The sequence below is a fragment of the Callionymus lyra genome, chromosome 1 (genome assembly GCF_982586985.1).
Source record: "Callionymus lyra chromosome 1, fCalLyr1.hap1.1, whole genome shotgun sequence".
NCBI lineage: Eukaryota > Metazoa > Chordata > Actinopteri > Syngnathiformes > Callionymidae > Callionymus > Callionymus lyra.
The window spans coordinates 22,828,133-22,850,858 of NC_141818.1; the positions used below are offsets into that span (position 1 = coordinate 22,828,133).

General features: G+C 36.8%; 1 protein-coding gene across 1 annotated transcript in view; it reads right to left on the reverse strand.

Annotated features, from left to right (window-relative positions):
* dock5 (dedicator of cytokinesis 5) overlaps positions 1-22,726 on the reverse strand; it is a 61,320-nt gene that overhangs the window by 20,839 nt on the left and 17,755 nt on the right. The window contains exons 12-30 of the mRNA XM_087797447.1: positions 19,363-19,505; positions 19,076-19,201; positions 18,818-18,942; positions 18,382-18,480; positions 17,211-17,283; positions 17,037-17,140; positions 16,629-16,809; positions 15,404-15,501; positions 15,236-15,325; positions 15,040-15,140; positions 14,814-14,948; positions 14,633-14,744; positions 12,429-12,499; positions 12,106-12,212; positions 11,859-11,995; positions 7,121-7,216; positions 5,219-5,317; positions 2,308-2,478; positions 2,101-2,201 (exon numbers count right to left, since the gene is read on the reverse strand). Of these exons, the coding sequence (XP_087653573.1) occupies positions 2,101-2,201; positions 2,308-2,478; positions 5,219-5,317; positions 7,121-7,216; positions 11,859-11,995; positions 12,106-12,212; positions 12,429-12,499; positions 14,633-14,744; positions 14,814-14,948; positions 15,040-15,140; positions 15,236-15,325; positions 15,404-15,501; positions 16,629-16,809; positions 17,037-17,140; positions 17,211-17,283; positions 18,382-18,480; positions 18,818-18,942; positions 19,076-19,201; positions 19,363-19,505 (2,169 nt within the window). The remainder of the gene's footprint in view (positions 1-2,100; positions 2,202-2,307; positions 2,479-5,218; positions 5,318-7,120; positions 7,217-11,858; positions 11,996-12,105; positions 12,213-12,428; positions 12,500-14,632; positions 14,745-14,813; positions 14,949-15,039; positions 15,141-15,235; positions 15,326-15,403; positions 15,502-16,628; positions 16,810-17,036; positions 17,141-17,210; positions 17,284-18,381; positions 18,481-18,817; positions 18,943-19,075; positions 19,202-19,362; positions 19,506-22,726) is intronic.

Genomic DNA, 22,726 nt, shown 5'->3' on the forward strand with positions numbered 1-22,726 from the left:
GAAAACAAGATGAAAACATGAATTTAAACTGTGTAAGTAGTTAAGATTTGTTAATTTTAAACATTATTGAATAACACACTGTTTTAAATGAGTTCAGACAAGCTCCTGTACGGGTTTATACGAATGCTTTATTAACAGTGCGATCAGTGGCTTGTTTCAAACATCTTAAGATGGAGCTCAACAATAATAAAACTGTAAATCATTAACAAAAAGAGCATAGAGTGATGATGATGACGATAATGACGAAGATTGTCCGATAGTCTCTGAGCTTCATTAGAATTTGTGGCTCACCTGTACAAGGCATGCGCGTATTCTTGTTATACTTTTTAAACTACAAGTGTTTTCTTCACATAGAGTCATAATGTGGTTGTGCATTTATATAACTGCGTTATAGCTCCAATCATGTGATCACATGAGGGAAACCGGCTTTAGCTGCTTTCATTTTAACCTGCTGCCTCAGTTTGTGTATAACTGTTGTTTCACAAGAACGTCTGTGACTCTCTTAGAGCGCTCAGACGCTGATCATTTTGTTCGTTATATTATTTTTTTAAAGTTTATACTGTCATTACTGCTAATAAAAAAAAGTATGTATTGTTTGTTCCTTATTGTAATTTCACCTCAGTACCAGTTGATCCTGTTTGTACTAATATATTATCAATTAACTGTTTCAGTGAAAATAAATGGCAGAAATATTAGCAAAGGACTCCTACAGCAGCTCTAGATGAAAGTGAAACGTTTCCATTTTAATTTTCAGAAAGAAAACTATTTTATACGTGCAAAATTAAATCAAAATTAAACGCAGCTAAAGTAGAAAAAAGGCGCTTTTCCAGACCAGGGTCACAAAGCGCTTAAACAATCAAAAGAATACTCAATAAAATATATACTTAAAAGGTCAAGATAACTCCGAGAATAACATGGGAGTTCCAGAAAATCAAGGAAAAGCCTGGACAAATAATTGTCTCTTAAGATGTTTCTTGAAAGGGAACTTTTGCTTAGCAAAAATGTATTTCTAAGGAAAAAAGGTGTATCATTTTAACATGTTATTTTAGTTACAATCAAGAGAGAAATAAAAAAGCAAGATCTGACAAAAGCTTAAAGATCAAATTATCTTGTAAAGTTCTCAAACTCGTGCATCTCCTGTGAAAGCTTGTTGACTTGACTAATGGCACCATGAATCTCAGTCATGGTACTGATTAAATCTCAACCTGAGATAAATAGGAAATCGATGCAAACATTCTTGCCAAACTAACTAATCAATGATTTGAAACAATCAAAATGAACATCTGTGGCACACAAGCATCGTGGCAAACATTATCAATAAAGTTTTGAAAAACAACCCTGTCATTGGGCTTGTTTTTGTTACATCCATTGTTGTTATTAAAAAACACAAAATGATTCTCTCTAACATCATTTTTTTTTTTAAAAACATCAGTTGGGAACTTAATTAAAAGGTTTCTTTTATGCAAATGCCATCATAGTTTGACTCAGCCTTCACCCTGCATGATGCCGTGACTTGTAAACAAACGTCCATTAAAGTGACAGTTCAATAAAAAACGTTCAAGTCTGATATGCACATTTAGTGGTAGAGGATTTGAAACATCACATAAATATTTTTGTCCAGTAATTATGGCGTGTCAAAAGTTGAGAGGCTTAAAAAAGAGAAGCGTAACGTCAATTTTTAACTTGTTATCCACACTCGTATGTTACATAAACAAGTGAGAAACGGAGGCCTCACTGAAATCTACTCTCAAATTAGAGGAAATGCTTTACATTTCTCCGGACCCAGAAATAAATTTATTTTACACATGATCTTGTAAAAACAGGAGAAATGTGTATCTGCTCATTTATTACAATTTTTTATAGTGTAGAAATAAAAAATACAAGATTAAAAATAAACTGTGTTTTAAAAGTTGTTTTTTCTCTATGAAAGTGAGTTTTCTCAAATTGTAATATATTGAAATACTAAACTGTTTAAAATTCTCCTTTTGTCTTTATAATATGCGTATTTGCAACTTTAAAGGGTAGGATGTTTCATCTATGTTACAATTGATATTGATATTGTTTGAAAAACAACCAAAGCAGGATGAAAGTCAGTCTTACTTGTTCAGAATCTTATTTCTCTTCTCCTGAGAGAACGTTTCCAGCTGCAGGTGCTTGTGTGTGAGGTAAGCCACCGTCAAATGAAAGTATTTATTCCACAGCTACATGAGGGAAAAGAGTTGCAAAATATGAATACCTTCATTCTATAAATTCACTTTTATAGTTATTGAACATTCGTCTTGACCACGGCAGCTTCAAAAATCCCACCTGCAGCTCAAAATACATCTGGTCCAGGAAGTACATGTTGAGGACATCCGAGTACTGGTTGATGGCCCGCAGGAACACCTGCATCTGCACAAGGTTCATGATCATCCAGTCGGCAGGGAAAATGTTCCCCATCAGGTCCTTGAACATAATAAATGTCTCCATCAAGAAATCCTGGAATGAGAAGAGAGATTTCATTACCATGCAAACCACACTAATGAGGCACTCAAAGGAAACTTTCGAAACTGTAAAATGAATGTGAATTGAAGGTGAATGCGCCGCTTTTAAATGATATTTAAGGTTTTCTGATACCTGAATTCTCCATCTAAAAATGGATAACGGATCCTTTTATCTTCATTTCTGAAGTAGTTTTAAACAGGATGGATTAATTCGACAGCAGAAATCTTTATTTAGAACTGAATGTTAAAAAAAAAAATGGGATAGCCTTCTTATTTCCCTTTTTGACCCAAACTTAATCAACATTTTCAAGTTTCACTTTATTGGCTGTTTGAGTTTCATTACATTTCTTTAAACTTGTAAAAGTGTTTGTGAACATGTTAACATCAACTTCAACAAAATCAGAATATGGAAGTAACATTTATTTATGAAGAGAAGCTTTTTTCTGTTGTAGATTTATCGATGAGAAAAATGATCCAGATTCAAAATAAAACATGTTGATTCGAGAAACAACTTTATCTCTAAATGCAGGGTAAGATGAGACTGTAAAATGTCAGCAAAATGGGCTGACATTAAATCCTAAAAGCAAAAAAGAAAACTGCATAACATTTTGATATTATTATTATTGTGAAATAATATAAAATATTAATAAAAATATTAAATAAATATTGACCAGTCAAACCTCATGTAGAAAAACCCTCTTGCTGTGATTTTATTGTTAATGTTTAATGTTTTTAACTCTGTAACCTTCCCTGGACGACCCGACTGGAGTGTCACATGACCATCAAACTGCATTACAGCAGTGGGTCAGAGACAGTAGTTTCATGTGAAGAGAGACTTTCAACTTACAAGAAAGATAAAACCAGAAATTGACCCGATAAGATTCTTGATTTTTAAACATAAGTTCATTAGGTTTTTTTCCATTGCAGTTACACTGTTCTGACATAGGAGGAACCAGAAACAATGTTTTCAATCTTACTTATTGCTGCATTGACTCATACAAACACTGAGGGTACCTTAATAAACGGCAAGCTTTCCCCTTAAATAATATAGTGAATCCTTTAAGTATTAATTTAATTAACACAGAACAGGAATTACAAAAGTGCATTACAGTGCAATAAACAAAACACACAAACACAACTAGGAGCGGAAACAGATGAATAAATAAGGGCTGATGAATAAATGAAAGTCACTTACTCAAAGTCTTTTCAAATTAAAATCCTTTAAAAGCTGCCCAAGGACGGCTTCAATTGATGATTCGCTCATTAATTTCAAACAGTGAAAGAACTGAACTACTGAATGTTGTCGCATGAACATCCAAAACTGGAACACAAGGTTTTTGGAAAAGGTTTGCTGCCTTTTCTTTGCGGGGATGTTTCAATGGGTTTTTGGACCAAAAAGAGAATAGAAAATATACAGGGAGGCAGATATAAATGAAATACCAAACTTGCATGTACAAAGTTAAGGGTGGATTTCAGGATTTTGCACAAGGGCTGAACCACAAACTGCAGAAGATTTACCAAGAACTGGTTTCCACCAATGGTGTATGCCTCCGCGTTAAGGCTAGTCTATAAGTGTGTTTCTACTGTGTCGAGTCTCTGACACCTCTGGCACTAGGCTTCTATTTTTTTCGCTTCCCACTTTGAGACCATCATTTTCCAGAGCTAAGGGGCAGGAAGTAGGAAGAATTGGATCAGGTACATTTTCAAGCATTGACATAAATTGAACTGTGAAACTATGGTGACTAATGTAATGTGTCCGAATAATGTATTGTCAATGGGGAGGGCACAAGTTTTGTGAAAAGGACAACAACAAAAAAAAACTATTCATTATATTTAGCATAAAATAGCAAAAATGGAAAAAAAAAAAAAAAAGTATAATCCCTCCATTAGGGGTGTGTCTGTCTGACCTCAAAGTTGGCAAACAATGTAACAAATTTGCTTGAATATTAGCATTTAGACTAATGTTTCAGCTCATTATGTTAATCACAATAGAGATGAAAAAAGGGCCAGAAAAAACCCTATTAGAATTCAAATAAGTCCAGTCTAGCTGAAGACAAACGGTTTTGAAAATAAGGATCTGGAGAACTGTTGTTGTGTTATTTGGTTTTAAATGTAATGTAATAATGAAGTACTTCAGCTAGAACAATATAGTATTAGGTTCATATTTGCAAGGCGTCTTTAAACAAATTAGGATTTATTTAGGAGAATTTTAATATAAATATACATATATAATAACATCTGCAAATAAAAGCGGTTCACAGCAAATTTTAGGCAAAAGAGGGCGTGGCAAAAAAGTTTGAGACTCAACAATTATTGATCACAACTCATCAATCTAATCCAGTCAGCTTTATACTACTTGGTATTTGGATTCCAGACGGTTGTCACTTCCTTTCCTTCACAACTGCATAAACACATTTAAAGCCTCATCTGCATTGCTAATTAAAGGTTATTTTGTGACTGCTCAAAGAAGCTACTTTGTTTGTAAAAGGTTTTTTTTTTTTTTTAATTGTCATCCTTGAGAAGGGGATTACTTTAAATGAGGTTGATTAAATTGAGGATTAAAGATTATCTTTGCATCTGCAACTCAACATGTCAAGACTTTTTTTTACGTTTCAGGCTGTTGATGGTATAAAAGGCCTCGGATCAATGTTAGATTGAGGAGCAGTGAGTGGTGTTGCGGGTTAAATGCGGTTCATTGACGAACATGATATGGCTTCCAGGTGAAAGACACTTACGATGATATCCTGCCTCGTCTTAAAGGTTCCGATGTAGTGAACGTAGTGCAGGTCGTCCATCTGCTTCAGGATGGCTGTCATGCATGCCAAATAGTGCCCCTGTGTGTGAGGTAAACAGATAACATTTAATATATAATTTTCCTTTCAAGCACGTGACACAACCCACTTCCCTCCTACAGGCACGGTGTGTGTAAGGTGAGCTGAGATGAGAGAGGAAGCCCCAGTAGGTGAGCGTGTGAGATAGTTAAACAGACGTGATACAGAGCTGATGCCGGCTGTTATAGAGAAAAATGACTGTGTTGGATTGTGAATGTGAACAGGGGAGAAGAAAGATGTGCAGAGAAAGAAAAGGTCAGACAGGTGTGAGATAAGCTGTAGTTTGGATGAAAAAAATCTTCCTTTGTGTTTCTTTGGCAGGTGATAAATGCTGCTTTATCTCAGATATAGATCTTGAGTTTGGTCTTTGATTCACGTGGAAACCCTCTTGCTAGAACCCTTTTCTTGATCCAAACACAAAGAAGACAGATAGTAGAGGTTTTCACTAAAACTGAAGGGTGATCTGGATCAATCATCAATATCCTTTATGTGCTGCTTCGCAGCTGTGATGAACAGCTGACAACCTCCCAGTTTAAGTCTGCAGCACCTACACAAGATTTCATACATTCTACTTTTCTTTCTTCACAGCTTGCACTCTTGGGCTAAATAACTCTATTGTCATCAACCAGCTCAGAGCTACCTCAGAGCTACTGATGTCTCCTCACACCCCACAGGCTGGATTTAGCCGTCATAATTGTCAGTAAGAGCAGGTTGTTTAAAATCCAAAAGCATGCCACCCACTTTCTTCTTAATAGCAGCTCGTTTTCTGCATCAATTAATGTCAAAAAACACATTTTTCGAAGGTAAAATGGGACCCATTGTGTAAACGTCATGCCGCTGTTGGTGCGTCTTGAAAGTTTCACTGTTCGCTCGCTGAAGATTGCGTGATTGATGAAAAGCTTCGGAAAAATTGATCCAGCAAGAATATTACAAAAGAGTATTACAAGAAAAGGGATTATTAGTCATACAGAAGATAACAATGAACTGTGTAATAACACTGTGTGAAATCAAGTAATTGGGCCAGTTGCCTATTGATGCATGCTGAAGAAAAGTGTTGTTGAATAAAGTTGAATTTTCGTTTAAGCATCACTGTTTAACTTTTATTTTATATAAAACATGTTATGATTGTCTTCAATTTGAACAGTCAGACCACATGCAGTTCAACTCTTAAGCTATTGTTTTAAAGGCAAAAATTGGTTTCAAGCACTTGGTCGTAGACAACAGTTGCATTCATTACTATCATGGCTTGAGTACTTTTTAGAGGTTCCAAAAAGCCGTTGGGAGCACGGCTGGAGGCACGACAACAAAATGATACTGCACTGCCATTGGAGGGAGAAAGAAACATGATTAATTTTAAACATAAAAAAAACGCTTCTTTTTCTGGAGCTTATTCCAGTATCTTCGGGCGAGACGTGGGGGACACCCTGTACAGGACGCTAGTCTGTCGCAGGGCACACAAAGAAACATAACCATTCACACACACACGCTCATACCAACAGACAAGTTTCCAATCATTTTTGGACTGTGGGAGGAAACCGGAAACCTTTTTGCTGTAAGACGATCGTGCTAACCGCTGCGCTACCGTGCAACCCGCTATAGAAACAAATGATTGCAAAAATTAAACTGAAGGAGTGCAAATATGTCCATTACTCAGAGTAGTGGTCCAGGCATTGATACCTGAAGAACAACTTGATTAATCAGCATGGACCTGATTTTACTTTTTTCCCCCCAAATCAAAAAACTTGAAAACAATCAACTGCATTCGTCCGTAAACAGTGAAACATTGAGAATCTTTGGAATACGTACAATAAGAGGGGAGCTTCTGTCCATACTGATGACGGTGCGGTTGACCCTCCGAAGCAGTCGTTCCATTATCAACTGAACATGGATTCTTGTTGGACCCTGTTGACACAAAATAAAAATATCTTGTCATTTCTTTTTATCACGATTCACATTCATGTAATTTATGATAAAAGCGGTTACTCTTTCCATTTATTCCTTACAATTATCTGCTGAACTTTGGCAGCTTCTCTAAAACCCTTTAAACATGTGTATCAACCAAGTACAAACACCTCATTACTGTACATTATATTTTAGCGTTTAACCTTTAATAATAATAAGTTAACCTCTTTTTTGGTTAAAGCAGGGGTGCCCAAATTATTGTTGAAGATGGAAACATTTGAAAAGGATTTTTCTTGAACAGAAGTTTCAAATACATATCACTTATTTCTTCAACCAGTTCAATAGAACTTTGGAACATATTTACAGACAAACAATTTCAGTATTAGAAAACAAGCACTAATCAGCTTTATTTGAAATGTCTTAGATTCTTGTCAGAAAAAGCTTGTGGCATTTATTTTTACAATTTAAAAAAAAAAGTGTATTTTATGTTTAATAGCTAAATAATAAAGGACACACAGGAAATTCAAATGTTGATGATTAATTACTTAAAATGTCTATTTTTTATACTTCCCTCAAACAGTGAGTGCATGACTAAACTATTAATGTTGAAAAATTTCGATAAAACCGTTTTTCATTTACAATTACATGCAAACATTCACAGTTTGTTCATCTATATGTTGGAATTAAACTTCTGGCAGTCTTGACATTTTTCGCAGCTAAAGGAACAATGACATCCTGTGAGATCCTGGCAATTACTGAGAATGAGGGGATACATTTAACTCCAGTTGATGTTTGTAGATATTTTTGTTTCAAAAGAAATTAACGTAGTTACAACTTTGTCAGGAGTTACTGTATGTGGTCTGTAAATTCTGCCAGTCAAGTACTCAATACTGTTATTTCTCATTCTGTCGTCCCCCTGTGATGAGACCTAATGAATACAGATCGAATGAAAGTAGTGCCAGGGGGCGTGGCAGGGCAGACATCCACAAAGTGCATAGGTGGGAAAGTCAGTATTTGATGTTTAGAAGAGGGACGGTATGGATAACTGCAGTTAAAGAGGGCATAGAGCAGGAGGTAATAAAAATAACAAAGCGGTTACAGCTTTTCAAATATTGATAAAGCCAGAGTCAAGTACCCAATACTACAAATCTATCCTTGTTCCTACAGTATCCCAATATATCGCATTGTTGCCCCTATATCACGATACATAGCGTAACACTGGATTCTTGCTAATACACAGTCCTGTTACTATTTTTATAGTAATATTACAATCAGATATTATCATATATATTACCATACATATTTCAACAAAATGTACTGGAGCAATATGGTTTATTTACACCAGTAATACCGATATGAGGAAGTGTTTCTAACAAAAATCTTTAACTGATGAAATCACCTGCAGTGGCTGGAATGTGAACAGGAATGACCCTCTTAAATCAGCAGACCAATTGACTGTCAAACTATTTCTATTTCACAGATCTTTGTCTCCCTCATTATCTTGCCATAAAACAACGTGAGAATTACCTCTAAATCTCTTCTGCATAAATGTGTGATTTAGAGGATTACATTTCGTTTCATCCGAGAGATGAAAAGAGGTTACGACCAGCCGAGATGTAAGCACCTTAAACGCTTACAAACAGCAAGGTGTAACTTGAGGCGAATCTCTGAAAGAGTGTAGGGAGAAGGAGGATGAAGGACATTGCAGATTCTCCCAAAAGCTGAATGTCAACAACATAATTACATTTTGAAGATTAAAACTCACAGCGACCAAGTCTTTGTATAATACCATTAGTGGCACCAGACATTGCCAAAACAATAATGAAAAAAAACATAAATGCAAAACCCAAAGAGTACAAGTGCAAGTGATTGTACAAATGACCTGAACTTAAGATTGAACACTTTCAAGGTCTGAAACATTCTTTTTTAAAACAGGTCCAAGTACAGAAAAAAGAAGAAGTTAAGAAAGAAAAAAAGTGGATAATGTTGTAATAATGTATATATTAATTCCAGAAGTATTATGATTCCATACTGATATTGTTTTTAGTGCGTTACTATCTTAAATCAATCTGCAATAATCACAAATCACGGTCATTGTCATCAAATGATCCTGGAACTGCATCAAATACAATTTCCTCACAGTGTGTTCTTCTTCCACGACTTTAACAGAGCTGCTGCCACTGTATCTCATAATTACCAGAGAAGATCCTGCAATTATGTTAAAAGGCTTCCCTATTACACCAAGAATATCTCATTATTACCACAAAAAGGTTTTGTAATAATTAGAAAAGATTTGCAATCATGAGATAATGACTGAAAGATGCTAAATAAGCCGAGTACAGTTCTGTGAAGGACTGCAGCAACAAAGCCTGCTTTCAGTTTAAAACACTATTCTTCTGCGCGACACATTTACAGACACTTATTCCATACGTCTTTCTTCATCAATTGGTTGACAAAAATCCATAAATATATATACTGCTTGAGAATTTTTTGTCCTGTACAGCATTTCCTTATATGAGAAATGCTCACAAAGGAGGAATGATCAATACTATAGTTAAGTTACTGTAAACAGAGAAAAAACAAAGAAATCTTTTATCCCTTGTGCCATCTCAGGATCAAGGTGCCCGAAGGCCCGAAAAACAAATGTGTTTTTGGTATCCCTCGAGTTAGCTCTGGGTCAAGGTGTCCCAGTAACCCGAAAACAAATTTGTTTTTGATATCCCTTGGGTTATCTCTGGGTCAAGGGGAACAACTTCTATAAATAGATAAGCAGCAAATCCAAGGGTTCAAATGTTTTATTTGTAGCAATGAATAATAACAAAGATGCCGATTCAAAGTTGAAAAATAGTGCAGGAAACATTTCTCCATCATCACACCTTGGCTAGACATATGAATACAAGAACGGGCTGCCTGTTCCTTCACCCTAAGGTAAAGAAATGAGCGCAGGTGTTGTTGACAGATGCCGTCTGAGTTGCATGAATCCCTGTGCCGCTTTCTCGCTGACGTCCTTGAAGGCATGCTCGTCCCTGCTTATTTGTTTTACAGAGAATGATTCTCCCCTGACATGAGTGACTGATGGACGCGAGTGTTCATGTATTAAATAGGGCGATCACTTTTCAAGGTAGCAACATTCAGGCCCGTCATATTTTATCACTCAAATTCGACCACAGCCAACATCGCCGTAGACTCAGCCACTGCTAACAAGTCAGGAAAAGAGAAACAAGGTTTCTTTTCTTTTTCACCCTTCTGCACATACTTTAAATATGGTATATAATATTGAATATAAATGTTCCACATTTGTTAAAGTGTTACTTACAGTGATGGTAGATGGATTTTCAATTAATTAATCAAATTTAAAAAAAAGTTTAAATACTGTTATTTCTCAGTCTGCCGTCCCCCTGTGATGAGACTTAATGAATACTAAATAAATAAATAATAATAAAAGTAGTACCGGGGGGCGTGGAAGGGAAGACATCCACACAGTTCTGGGTGAGAGCACATAAGTTGCTCACCTTCAGCATGGATAAAATAAAGGAAAAAAAAATTAAGGTCATAATAGGGCACGCTGGAAAAACAGAGTTGTGCTGAGGGAAAGTCAGTATTTGCTGTTTACAAGAGGGACGGTATGGCTAACTGCAGTTAAAGAGGGCATAGAGCAGGAGGTAAGGAAAATAACATACTGTGGCGGTGACAGCTTTTCAAATATTGATATATATGCCTTCTTTAAAAATACTAAATAATTTATGAGCCTAATGGCGACAATGAAGATCTTGGTTACTTTAGCTCCATTCTCTGTGTGAAATTATGCAGGTGCACAACATTTAAACGCTGCGTCCTCATGATTCAAACACGCACATCTGATGCCCAACTGCCTCCACATGTTGTGCAAAAGTTAAATGTTCTAAGAGTCACTAGAGTTCTCTTCAAACAATATTGCAATTATACCAAGAAACAAAATGTTTTAAAATTAAATTTTAATTAGTGCAACTTTAACATCCGTCCTCTTTTTTTTCCCAAGATAAGATGGCTCAAATGACTAAAGAAAAATCAATAACAAGTAATAAGCAAAAAGTAAGTAAGTCAGTAATTTATATTGGTAAAGCACAGACTTTTTTAACGCAACAACCAAGTTTCTACCTAATGTGGTAGGTCTAAAAACAGGTAACGAAAATTAAACTCATATTGCTTTATGGAGGACTTTGACTGAGTCACATTCAAAAAATATGAAACAACATCACAACCATCCTTCTTGCTAGAAACTTACAACATACCAACTTCTTTTCGTTGTAGCTCAACCTCCTCAGTGAACTCATCACTGCAGCTGCATGAATGTAGTAGATTTTTATTTGTATGCATGTGCATGAATGTATTTCTTACTTGCTGTTTCTGTTTGAATTTGTTTGCTATCTGTAATCGTTTGGAAGTTGAGAAGCATGTGGAACAAGAATAATGAGGTTTGTGTTTGGTGTGCACACATACTGTGCTTCCGTTATACGAACGCTCAACTCCCGTGTTTTGCTTAGAGACGTTGATTGAATGAAAGAAGAATAAATGTTTGACTAGTTACGGAGATTATAACTGTCAACAAAGACTTAATTAAGGGAGCTTCCTGTCTCTTGAGCAGTGAAATGTTTAAACTCACCACATCTTTGCGGTCCAGGTTATCCAACACGGTGCTGAGCAGCTGGACACAAGCCTCGTGGTCAGGTTTGCAGGAGCGATCGTCCAGTTGTCCACTCAGCTGGTCAGTGACGAGAGGAAGGAGCACGTCTCGACAATCTGTTGTGGCAAAAAAAAAAAGATAAAAGTCGTCTTGTGTTTTTTAAGTTTTGTTCATTTTTCCACTTCTGGATAAATGTCATGCAGGGCTGAGTTCGGGGGATGTGTACCTGTCTGCCTGAAAAGGTCACTCTCCACTATTTTGCACATGCAGCCCAGTTTCTGACGCACAAGCTGGGAGTCCGGGATGCTCTCGATGAACTTAGCGAGGAGAACGCTGCGACAGAAGGACAGGGTTAAAGGAAGAGCTGTGACAATTGATATGCCGTTCACATCCTACATCCCTCAATTATCATTTCAGCGGATTAATGCTCGCTGCACGTGTGCATGATTGTGCAGCAGCAAAATTGGAAATCACAGCTTTTTAGACAGACGTCAACACTCTCATTGGTGGCACATGTCCCAATTAACTTTTCATGCTGTGCAAACTCACCTGAGCTCCACGGGATCAAACACTGTCTGGATGTCATTAATGATGCTGGGGAGGTATTTCAATATCGCACCCTGAAACATAAAAAGGTAAAGAAACGGATCCAATCAGCTCATTTTTTGTTTGTTTTTTAATGAAGTCAAACAAAGCGTCTTAGTGCCATGCTGGGATTTCCAGCCGAGGAGTTGAGCTTATTCTTTTGCTGATTTGCCAAACTTGATGAGAAAAGCATTAATTGCTGACATTGTTTAAACTGTGAGTTTTCATTTCCAGTTGCCAACAAACATTTAAAGTTAATTTGTCTTCGGGCAGTCTCTAGAATGTGAAATATACTGTATCAACTGTAGAAAAACACATTCATCACTGGCAGGTGACACTCGAAAACCACAAAAGGACATATATATGTATATTTATATACGTTTTTTATGGATTTAATCCGAGAATCATATGTGCTTCAAAACTAATGGTTTTTAAGTAATGAACTAATAATATTAAAAGTAATAGCCAAGTCAATAGAGATGCTCTAGCATTCACTGTTTGTAATATAATTGTGTTCAATATAGTTTACACAGGTTTGTAATTGATGATAAAAAAACATGTTGTGAAATACCATCAGAAGCAGATCATGACTCTTTTAAATAAATATTGAGATAAGTCCATAGAAAACTCAGTTTTGTTATTATAATAGTGTTATTTAACCTTTATATTGCACCTAATAAAAGGGTTTACTTGCCTGGTTTGGTATAATCTTTTCAACATAACTGAACTGTTTTAAAGTATATAGTTAATTATCCATATATGCTTTACTGTATTTACATAATGGACACAGAATTATACAGATGAAAATCAAAATCAAGTATTAAAAATAATTATCAGATGTATTGTTCAATAATCGTAGAATTAACAGATGAGGTAGATTGTTCCTGACATTGGTCACCAAATAAATCATTCAGTGAGTTGTTGTAGTCTTTCCATAGTCAAAGAATCTTTAGCTACCTAGGTCTTGTTTCCTATTGCAGCCAATAACCACAGAAGAGAAGCTAATGTAGCTAAAGTCAACTAGCATAACTTTGGTTTCTCTGGCCTGTGGAAAACTGCATGAGGGAGAGGAAGATCGTTCCAAAGATAATTTGTGGATAATTTAATGCTCTTTAATTTTGATTTAAATGTATTTATTAAATTTTTTCTCAAATCAACTTAATTATTGTATTGCATCGGGCCTGGACGTGGCTCACAAACTAATATTTTTTTCTACATTACAAACGTTTACACTACATTTAAAGTGATAGTTACAAATTCAAATCTCCCTCAGTTTCTATTCACCCATATTTCTATTCATGTCGACTAATGGTTGGCAGAACTTTCCGTTTGATCTTTCCCTTTTGTGAGTTCCAGACAGAAATAAATGTTCCCAGTTTTCTTCTTCTAAAAACGCAAACCAAAAAGCATAAAAAACTTCTTCTTTGTAGCGAAAATCTCGCACAAGCTCCTTATGTCTCCAGCAATGTGTGTCATTGCTCATTGGGGAGATTTAACCTGAAATACTGCAAGCTTTTCAAACCATCTTAAAATAAATGTTTTTTTTCAGAACAATTCCTATAGTTGAGGCTTCAAACAAGAGGGACATTACAGATGGACATCTTTAGATGTTTTTTAGTGTCTTTGGTGGCAGAAAAGTAAGCACTGGTTGCGACCGTAGTACGTACACTTCTGCCTTTAAATATAAAAAGGAACAGAGTACTCTGAAAATAATCTCAACCTTCAGTTGACATGAGGGTGAGTAGAAAATGAGTAAAATTTAAATTTTGGATGAACTATCACTTTAAGCAAGGATGTCCTGTGAATCCTTCATTTATTCATCACAGACACCTAGTTAGCAATAGATGATTTCTCCCACTCATAGAAGAACAGCCCCAGATTTCATCCATGTACACTAGACATGCACTTAAAATGTGCACGTGTTAATGTTTCTTGAACTCAGTGACCGTTATTTGTCTTGATGCCATCACCATGGAGATGGGAACACAGAGACGAAAACGACTGAATCCACCACCGCCAAAAGTATTTTTTGTCTACATGGTGATGATGTAAGCACCTTGTGAATCCGTTTCCACTTTGAAGCCCTTTGTGTTACATTTCATTTGAAAGGTGCTTCAAAAAATGTCTCATTCAAGGTCTAAACCAAATGTGAAAACCCTCCATTGTACCTTTATTTTCACTCCCTCGTCCAGAGGTCTGTCCATGAGAGTGTTGAAAGACAAAAACAGCGCCCGGATAGAGTTGAAGAATGCGTCTCCGTCCTCACTGTTCCCGTAGAACCTTGGAATCAAAACAAACACTTGGTAAACAAAAAAATGTGCTGCCTATGACAACTGTTGAGCTTCTTGCCTCAGAAAAAGGACTCTGGACTGAACGATGAACCTGAACAGGTACTTGAGAGCCTTTAGAGCTGCGTAGAGTCTTTCAGTCAGACGGGGCTCCTCGGCGTGGCCCACATAGTAGTTCAGCACCTTAGTGAGTTTCCTGTGAGGCCAAAATACTGTCAGTCACTCTGGTCTGTGGTAATTATAATCAAAACAGCTCTTTAAATAAAGTTACATTCCGACAGACTCACATGTAAGCCAGCGTGGCACTGAAATGCTTGTTGATGTAAGTTTCCAGGACCGGATTAAAATGCTGGAATTTGATGTCGCCAATAAGGGTGATTATAAAAACCTGGTAGTAGAAATAAAGAGACAGAAATATCAAAGCTTGGTGTGATCGGAAGACACGTGTCTCTGTTGGACGTGACGCTTATTGATAAGACTCACCAGGGCATTAAACACCAGCGAGTCGTAGGTGTCCTTTTCAGACGTCTCCATCATGATGTTGAACAAGGCGTCAAGCGTGTCCTGGAGAAACTGTGTGGAGACGTTGAAAATAAAAATTTTAACAGCAGCAGAGAATTAGATCTGCCTTATTAAGGTGCCGAGCCTTACTTTCACTATCTCACTCCCCTCCACCTCCATCAGTCTCTGCAGGTTCTGGTCCAGAGCGTCAGGGTTGGACCTCCAGTTCAAGAGGCCAAGAAGATCCACTAGATTAAAAACACAGTAGAAGAATAAACTCAATTTGTTTAAACAAGTTGCAGTATAAACCTGTGTAGGACACTTGAGACGGTCATGTCGACAGAAAAGAAAGTCACATGACTCATAAGATCATCTAAGGTCAGGATGCAGGGACGGCAGCCCTTTGGGAAAATAGGCTCAGCCCTTCCTCTTGACTGACACATCCTCCATCTCTCCTGGGAGAACACTGAGGAGCTTCTAGTCCAGTGAAGAGATGTATCTCCCAAGTGTGTCCCTGGTTTCCCCCTAGAGACAGAGACTGGCACGTGTGTCCCCGGAGGAAGAACCTATTATCACTCCTTGTCTCCAAACTGTGAAGTTTAGTTATGAAAAAAAATATTTTAATAAGATTGACCTATTTATAGGTGGACAAAGCAGACGGTAGAGCTTTTTTTCCTCAGGTTAAACTTTAATTTATTCGGGAAATTTTATTAAGAAACAGACATTTAATTAAGATAAAATTAAATCATACAATTTTCAATTCATTTTGACAAACCAGAAATCTCACAAAAAGGAAAAATAGAAAAAGATGAAAAAGAACTAAACTATATTTAGATTTGATTGAAATATTAATGAAATTAAATGAGAAAATAAATAAATCCAGCTGTTAGCTATCAGAAATATTTCTACACGATCACGTTTATAGTTCAGGTCTGCCCCAGCTGTTAAGAACAGTTTCCTTATAATCTAAATTTCCTTCCGGTTTTAAATGTCTCCATGGATTTTTTAATCTTTTTCATTTTTATTTTAAAGATTTTTTATAAATGCAAATATTTAATGCTTTACATTCTATAACTTTTGATTAAAGACCCTTATTTTTTCAGTAGTTAAAAATCGTAGAGAACCTTGTTTCAAGTCTTCTAAATTATTTTTAAATAATACATCAAACGTTGGTACTACCTTTGATTTTTCTGTTGCCATTTCATTTCTGAAATTATTTTCTGTGAATGTTTTTGTGCTGCAATCACATGTAACCCATAAGCAAAAAAAAAAAACGAAAAAACTCTGAATGAGCTCATCTATCTCAAAAGTGTAGGGGACGCCGCACTGATCTGAATATTCCTCCATAAAAAGATGTTAAAGAGGCCTGCAATACCATTCTGAGTCAGTTTAGTGGAGCAGGTGAGTGTGGCGATCTGGAAGCTGTCTTTGGTCACGGGGATAACACTGGAGTGGTGGAACTGCTTCCCCGTCTGCCTCTCCTTCTCCGCCACCTCTTTGTATGTCGCTGGCAATGTGAGATAAACTTTTGCATCGTCTGCTTTTTTCACGTCAACCTAGGAATCGCACAAAACAGAGGATGGATTGCCACTTATATCGACCGTCTGAGATCTAATTTCATAGCTATTGATCGAGGGGAGATTCATGCATACTCCATCTGCCCACAGTCAGTTATTCAAGTCTCAGACTTGAGTGTAACTGAATTAAGATCATGTACAATGTCTGCTCATTTGAGGTAAGAATTGCATTTCACAGGTAAGCAATATAAAAGCCTAATTTCCACCTTATACACAATGAGTTCGTGTCGGCCATCTCGGAGGGTGGTTCCGTCTCCTCTCATGAGCCGGACGAAGGCCATTCCAAAGGGCTTCTCCGACTTGTCCCTTGCTAAAGAGTACATAAAAATAATCTACATTTATTTAATTGTATGGATTTAAAGGTAAAGTTGGAGACTCACAGTCTTGGGAGGATCTGTGTCGAAACATCACCCGTAGGTGGCAGCGGCACACATCTTCAATTGGAATGGTCACCTTGACAAACAGAGAGGATTCTGGAGTTAACACTGCGTCTGAGGATTTAAATGGAGGTCACCTTTGGACTTCACTGACACACACACACACACACACACACACACACACACACACACACACACACACACACACACACACACACACACACACACACACACACACACACACACACACACACACACACACACACACACACACACACACACACACACACAACACAACACAACATCATAACATCCTTTTTGAGGCATTTCACTGTCTCTGACTTTTCCCACACACAACAAATAGTTATATTTTTCTCAAACACTCTCTTTTTGGACAATTTGTTTTAGCTTTAAACATACTACATCCGTTTTCAAGTTCGGAGCTCGCCGAAAATATTTTATAAATAATAATAAAAATATATATTATATAATTATATACTATGTTGTCTCTTTTTCTAATTTAATTTTCCTCTTTCATGACAATTTGTTTAGTTTTGAACTAATGTAGTTCTGTTTGAAGGTCACTCACCGTTAAAAGATAATGATCCTTTTTTAAACATTTAAAAAATATATTCTTATACAATTATATATTGGTGAAAAAGTAGAATAACTACATAATAATATTGCAGATTGAGTTTTTATGCAGGCATCAAAATAACCCAGACAAGCGCATGCTGGCATCAAAATTCATTTGGTACGAACCCCTGATTCGAGCTCTAAAAAAGAAATGAAAGAAATTCTTCCTCCTATATACGGTTGTGTTTACCCAGATATTCTAAAATGAGTTGCTGTCTTATTTTATTTCTTTACTGTCTCTTCTATTTATCATTTCAAATGTTACTTTGTTTTCTGCTTTGGTTGGTCTATGGCTGCTTCAGGGGTTAAATAATTACAATGTTTTTGGTTTCAAAAACAGTTTTGTAGTATGAAGACAAACCCGTGAGTTGAATGACTATATTTACACAAAATAAGAAAGCAGGTACAGAATATATGTTATATTGTTATAGAGATGTCACCCTGTGTTGGTATCTCACAGTGTCACATTTACACCAGAGATCCTGCCGTGAAAAGCATTTCTCAGAGTCGATGTCGGGAGTGAGACTTAACACCTTACCTTCACTGTCTCATTCCAGCACGGCTGCTTCACTTGGTAGTAAATGACAGACTTGTACTCTGAGATCCCATCATAACCGGCACCAGGAAATATAGCTTTCTATAAAACACAGCAGCATAATCAGACTCCGATAACAACCTTCAGACCGGCGCTGACTCTGTTGGGCTGCCGGCTTCTTTTAACTTCAAACTTTCATCAGTCAGCTCGATGAAGGCGGATGAGGACATGACAGACTTTAATAATGAATGATGATCAGTTGATCTGTCAGATGTTGAAGTTAAACTCCTGTGACCTCGAAAGCAAAAGGTAGGATAAAGAAGGAAGCAGATGGACAATGACGGAGAGGCCACATTCAAGACGCTACATGAATGAATAATATTTCATAAATATGTTGTTTGAACAAATACAAGGCCAAAACATTCGTTTTTCCATTTACCTCCATTGGATTTCCTTCATCGTCATGCACGCTCAGAATAACCTCCACGTTTTTTGGAGTTTTCTTCTTTCCGCGGTCGAACTCTCCCTGCAGCAATGTCACGTAGAAATCATTCCTGACGTTTCCTGGAGAAGGGACATTGAAAGATCAAGAAGAATTTATGTAACGGACGGAAGCTCCACTGTTTGTAGGGCAATTATAAGGAACACGGCCATGAAGTATGTAAAGCAGTGCCCGGCCACAAAGACTTCAAGTCACCAGGGAGGATGATTTCCGGGAAGCCCATTTTCCTGACAATCGCGGTGCTGCGGTCTACAAAGTGGGGGTAGTCCTTCCTGACCTGGGCAAGATCCCCCGCGAGCAGCTTCAGAGTCACAAACAGCCCTGCCAGCCAACACAGATAGAAATTCAATGAGGCAGGCACCAGAGAAGGAAAGACTCCGAGGACCTTCACACATCATTTCTTGCCTCTGAAGGAGGAGGTCAAACTTGGAGCAACCTTCAAAATCACAGGAGACACAGCGGCTGTGAGCACTTGATTTTACCCTGGCCTTTGTGATTGACCTCCCGCGTAGCGATGACTTTGTTGAAGACAGCAGTCAGCGGCTCGTTCTCTCCGATGACTCGAGACGGGATGAGCGGCGACATGATGATCTGCCTCTGACGGATGTAGGTTTCTGTGGCGATCCTGCGAGAGACATTGAGGTTTGGACGTGAAGAGTTCTGATGTCTGACAACCAGGTAAATAAATAAAAAAGATTTGCTGTGAGAGTGAGACAAACCTTCCCAGAGACACTGTTGCTGATATACAATAGTCAGACTTAATATAAACCATAGGATGCAGGTAACCCTAAATGTAATCATTATTATTTTAAAGAATTTAATAGATTATATTATTGGAGTCATAAAAATAATTTACCAAATATTAGTCAATAGTTATAACAAGGATAACAAACGTTTTAATAGTTGCAACTTTGCAAATGTAAATGTATAATCTGTCTAAAAACATGTTATTTAATTTGAACCACCTAATGTTAATAGAATAAACAGTCAAGTCCAGTCGGAAGAACAAAGAGTAAAAATTAGACAAATTGATGAAATTAAGTTTTGATGGATTTTTAAATATCTGTAGCAATCACTGGAGGAAAAATAAAATATGACCAAAGTTTGAAAAAAAAATGGAACAAAAAAAAAAAAGTTTAATACTTGATAAAAGTTTGATAACAGTATGAAGATAAAATAGATTGTATGAATTTAAAAAATAAATTGGTTTAATTTTGATATTAACTTTGACATTAGCTCCAAAAACCCTGATACTGTGGTCGCCCAATAACCAGGCCATTTGTACATCACAAGAAAAACATCAAAGATCATTTTAAAACTTCCGTATTGATGCATTTTGCTTTAACTCTCATTAAACAATTTTCCAGGCATGTTGTGGATGAACTACATCTTTTGGCACAACTCATAGAATGCCCCTTCTGACACGGCAGAGAGAAGATATTTCGAGTGAGAGCCCAAGGTGCCAAAGTGCTCTAATCTTAGTCAGCAGCAGCAGAAGTTCATGCTAATTTAGGTCAGACTGTTGATTTCTTTCCGGTGGGCATCCGGGCTCTTTAGAAAGAAACGCTTGAGTGAATTCTTGGAAACAAAAGAAAAATTGTTCACTTCACAAAAAAGCTGGAGTGACCCACACATTTGCAGCAGCTTCTCTCTCCATCTTTTATAATGGTACACCTGTAGTTCTGCTTTTCAGTTCCTGCTCGGGTTAAAAATATCACCGTTAGCAAACTATCAAGATGATGGAATGCATATGAGGTGCTGCAAGAAATTTAGGTCAATTAAAGTAACAACGTTTTGACATACATTTCTTTTTTTTATGAAATAAACAGTCGTGACCAGACGTAGAACTCTCTATCTATTATTAGTTCTTCGCAAAGCACTTTTTGAAGAGCCTTTATCTTGTTTTGTAGGCAAATAAACATGTGTTTAAATGCCAAAGATAAGCTATTCAGTATTCAAAGACAATTGGAGAAACAAAATTTAAAAATAAGTCAACCAAGCAAGATGATAGCAATACAATATGAAAATAATTCCGGCTGAAAATCCCTCCAAATTGCCTCAATGACCTGAAAGCTCAATTGAATATAGGGATACAAAAATACCCAAAATTTTATTTCATAAATAGTGTCAAATAAAATGTTCGAGTATAAAGCATTTATTTGATCTGTTCTTACAAGAAAAGGAAATTTAACATAGTATAAATAAGGTCAATGAAAAATGAAATTTCACTTAATTTCACTTAAAAAAATATGTGCATAAAATGTATCCCTTTTCCTGTGTCGAATATGTAACTATATTTTTTAATGACTTGAACTAGTTTTAACATTGTACTCAATATCATTACTGTTTTAAAATACCGGTAAACTCGTTTAACCTTGTGCAGTAACGTTTTATTCCTTTAAATTCAAAGTTCAAAAATAAATTCTTGCCATTCTTAATGCTCAACTAATGAATACATGGAACAGATGTTGAAGACGACTTTCGATGAAGCTCAATCCAAATCCAGATGAAACAGATAGACAGTAGAATTTTAATAATATTAATTGTCATATTAGGTTTGAATTAATATACGACATCAGTCAACAGTTTTGATAAAAACCCCTTAGACAAAAGCAGAGTTTCTCTGAACTGGCATGCCAAAGGCTGAATGTGAAACATTTAAAAAATGGTTCACAAAAAGAAAAATGTGTCATCGGTTTTCTTTTCTTACTTTACTGAGCCTACGAGACAGAGTTGATCCTGGTTGTTAAAATGAGACATGCAACAGCTTTTTTAAAACAGAATTTTAGAGAGTGGATGGAGGGATGTGAGGTCATGGTGAAGTCCTTAAAACCTCCAGAGAAAAAGGGACTCTTTGTTGATTTCTTGAAGTAGTTTGGGAAGACGAAAAGTACGAAAGTAGGTGTCAGGTGCTGATGGAAAGTAGGATGGAGGTGGACCAGCCAATCCAAATTCCCTGGGGACCAGTTAAACTGGAAGTTGAGGTGTTCCCAGAATTCCCAGAATCCTCATCTTCTCTGCGAGAAAGGGAGGGACTACAATGTGGAACGCTGAGCTTTAACCTACGAAAAGCGTTCCCTGGAAATTCCCCCCTCCCTTCCATGTAGGTCAATTTGGCGCGGAGGATGTTGGAGTAAGTTTCGTCTCGGCTTCATTACGCCGGTAAACAAACCGGAGAGGATTGAATGTGCTGGCAGGCCAGAGGACATGAAGTCCATCAGTCTCTTGAAGCTTTGCATCACCGCTGATGTCAAAGCTGTTGGCCAAAGCCATTGGGGCATGATGGATAGTTATTTTTCAGCTCAGAGACAATGATTGTAGAACTGCAAATGCATTTAAAATCTGTGAGAGCTTATTTGCAAATTCCAGACTCAGCCACATATGTTAAATACAAGTTTCTAGAAATAATTAAATTACTTTCAAATATTGTTATGGTGCGTGCTCGCTGTTTTTTTTTATTTCCTGGTGCTGGTATCATATAATCTATTATCAAATATTTTAATATATAGGGTATAACTTGCAATGATGGTTCAAAAAAATGTTCCCTGATGATAGAGTAAGATTATATCGGTGGTATACTGGCTTTTTTTTTTTTTTTTAATTACCATTGACCTATATTCATTTATTCTGACATGATGAATAATGTTTTTAAAATTGTTGGTGTGTCCAGAAATATAGATTGTGAAGTCAAGCCTGTATTAACAAACTCATTCTCTCGTCGTACCAGTTCTAGTCTGATCCAGCCTTCTTCCAACGTGCATGTTTGCTTTTCCGTTACACTTTTTCAAGGCCAGGCATTGACAATAAAACCATTCCTGAAATACTCCTAGAACACGGGCTGAACAT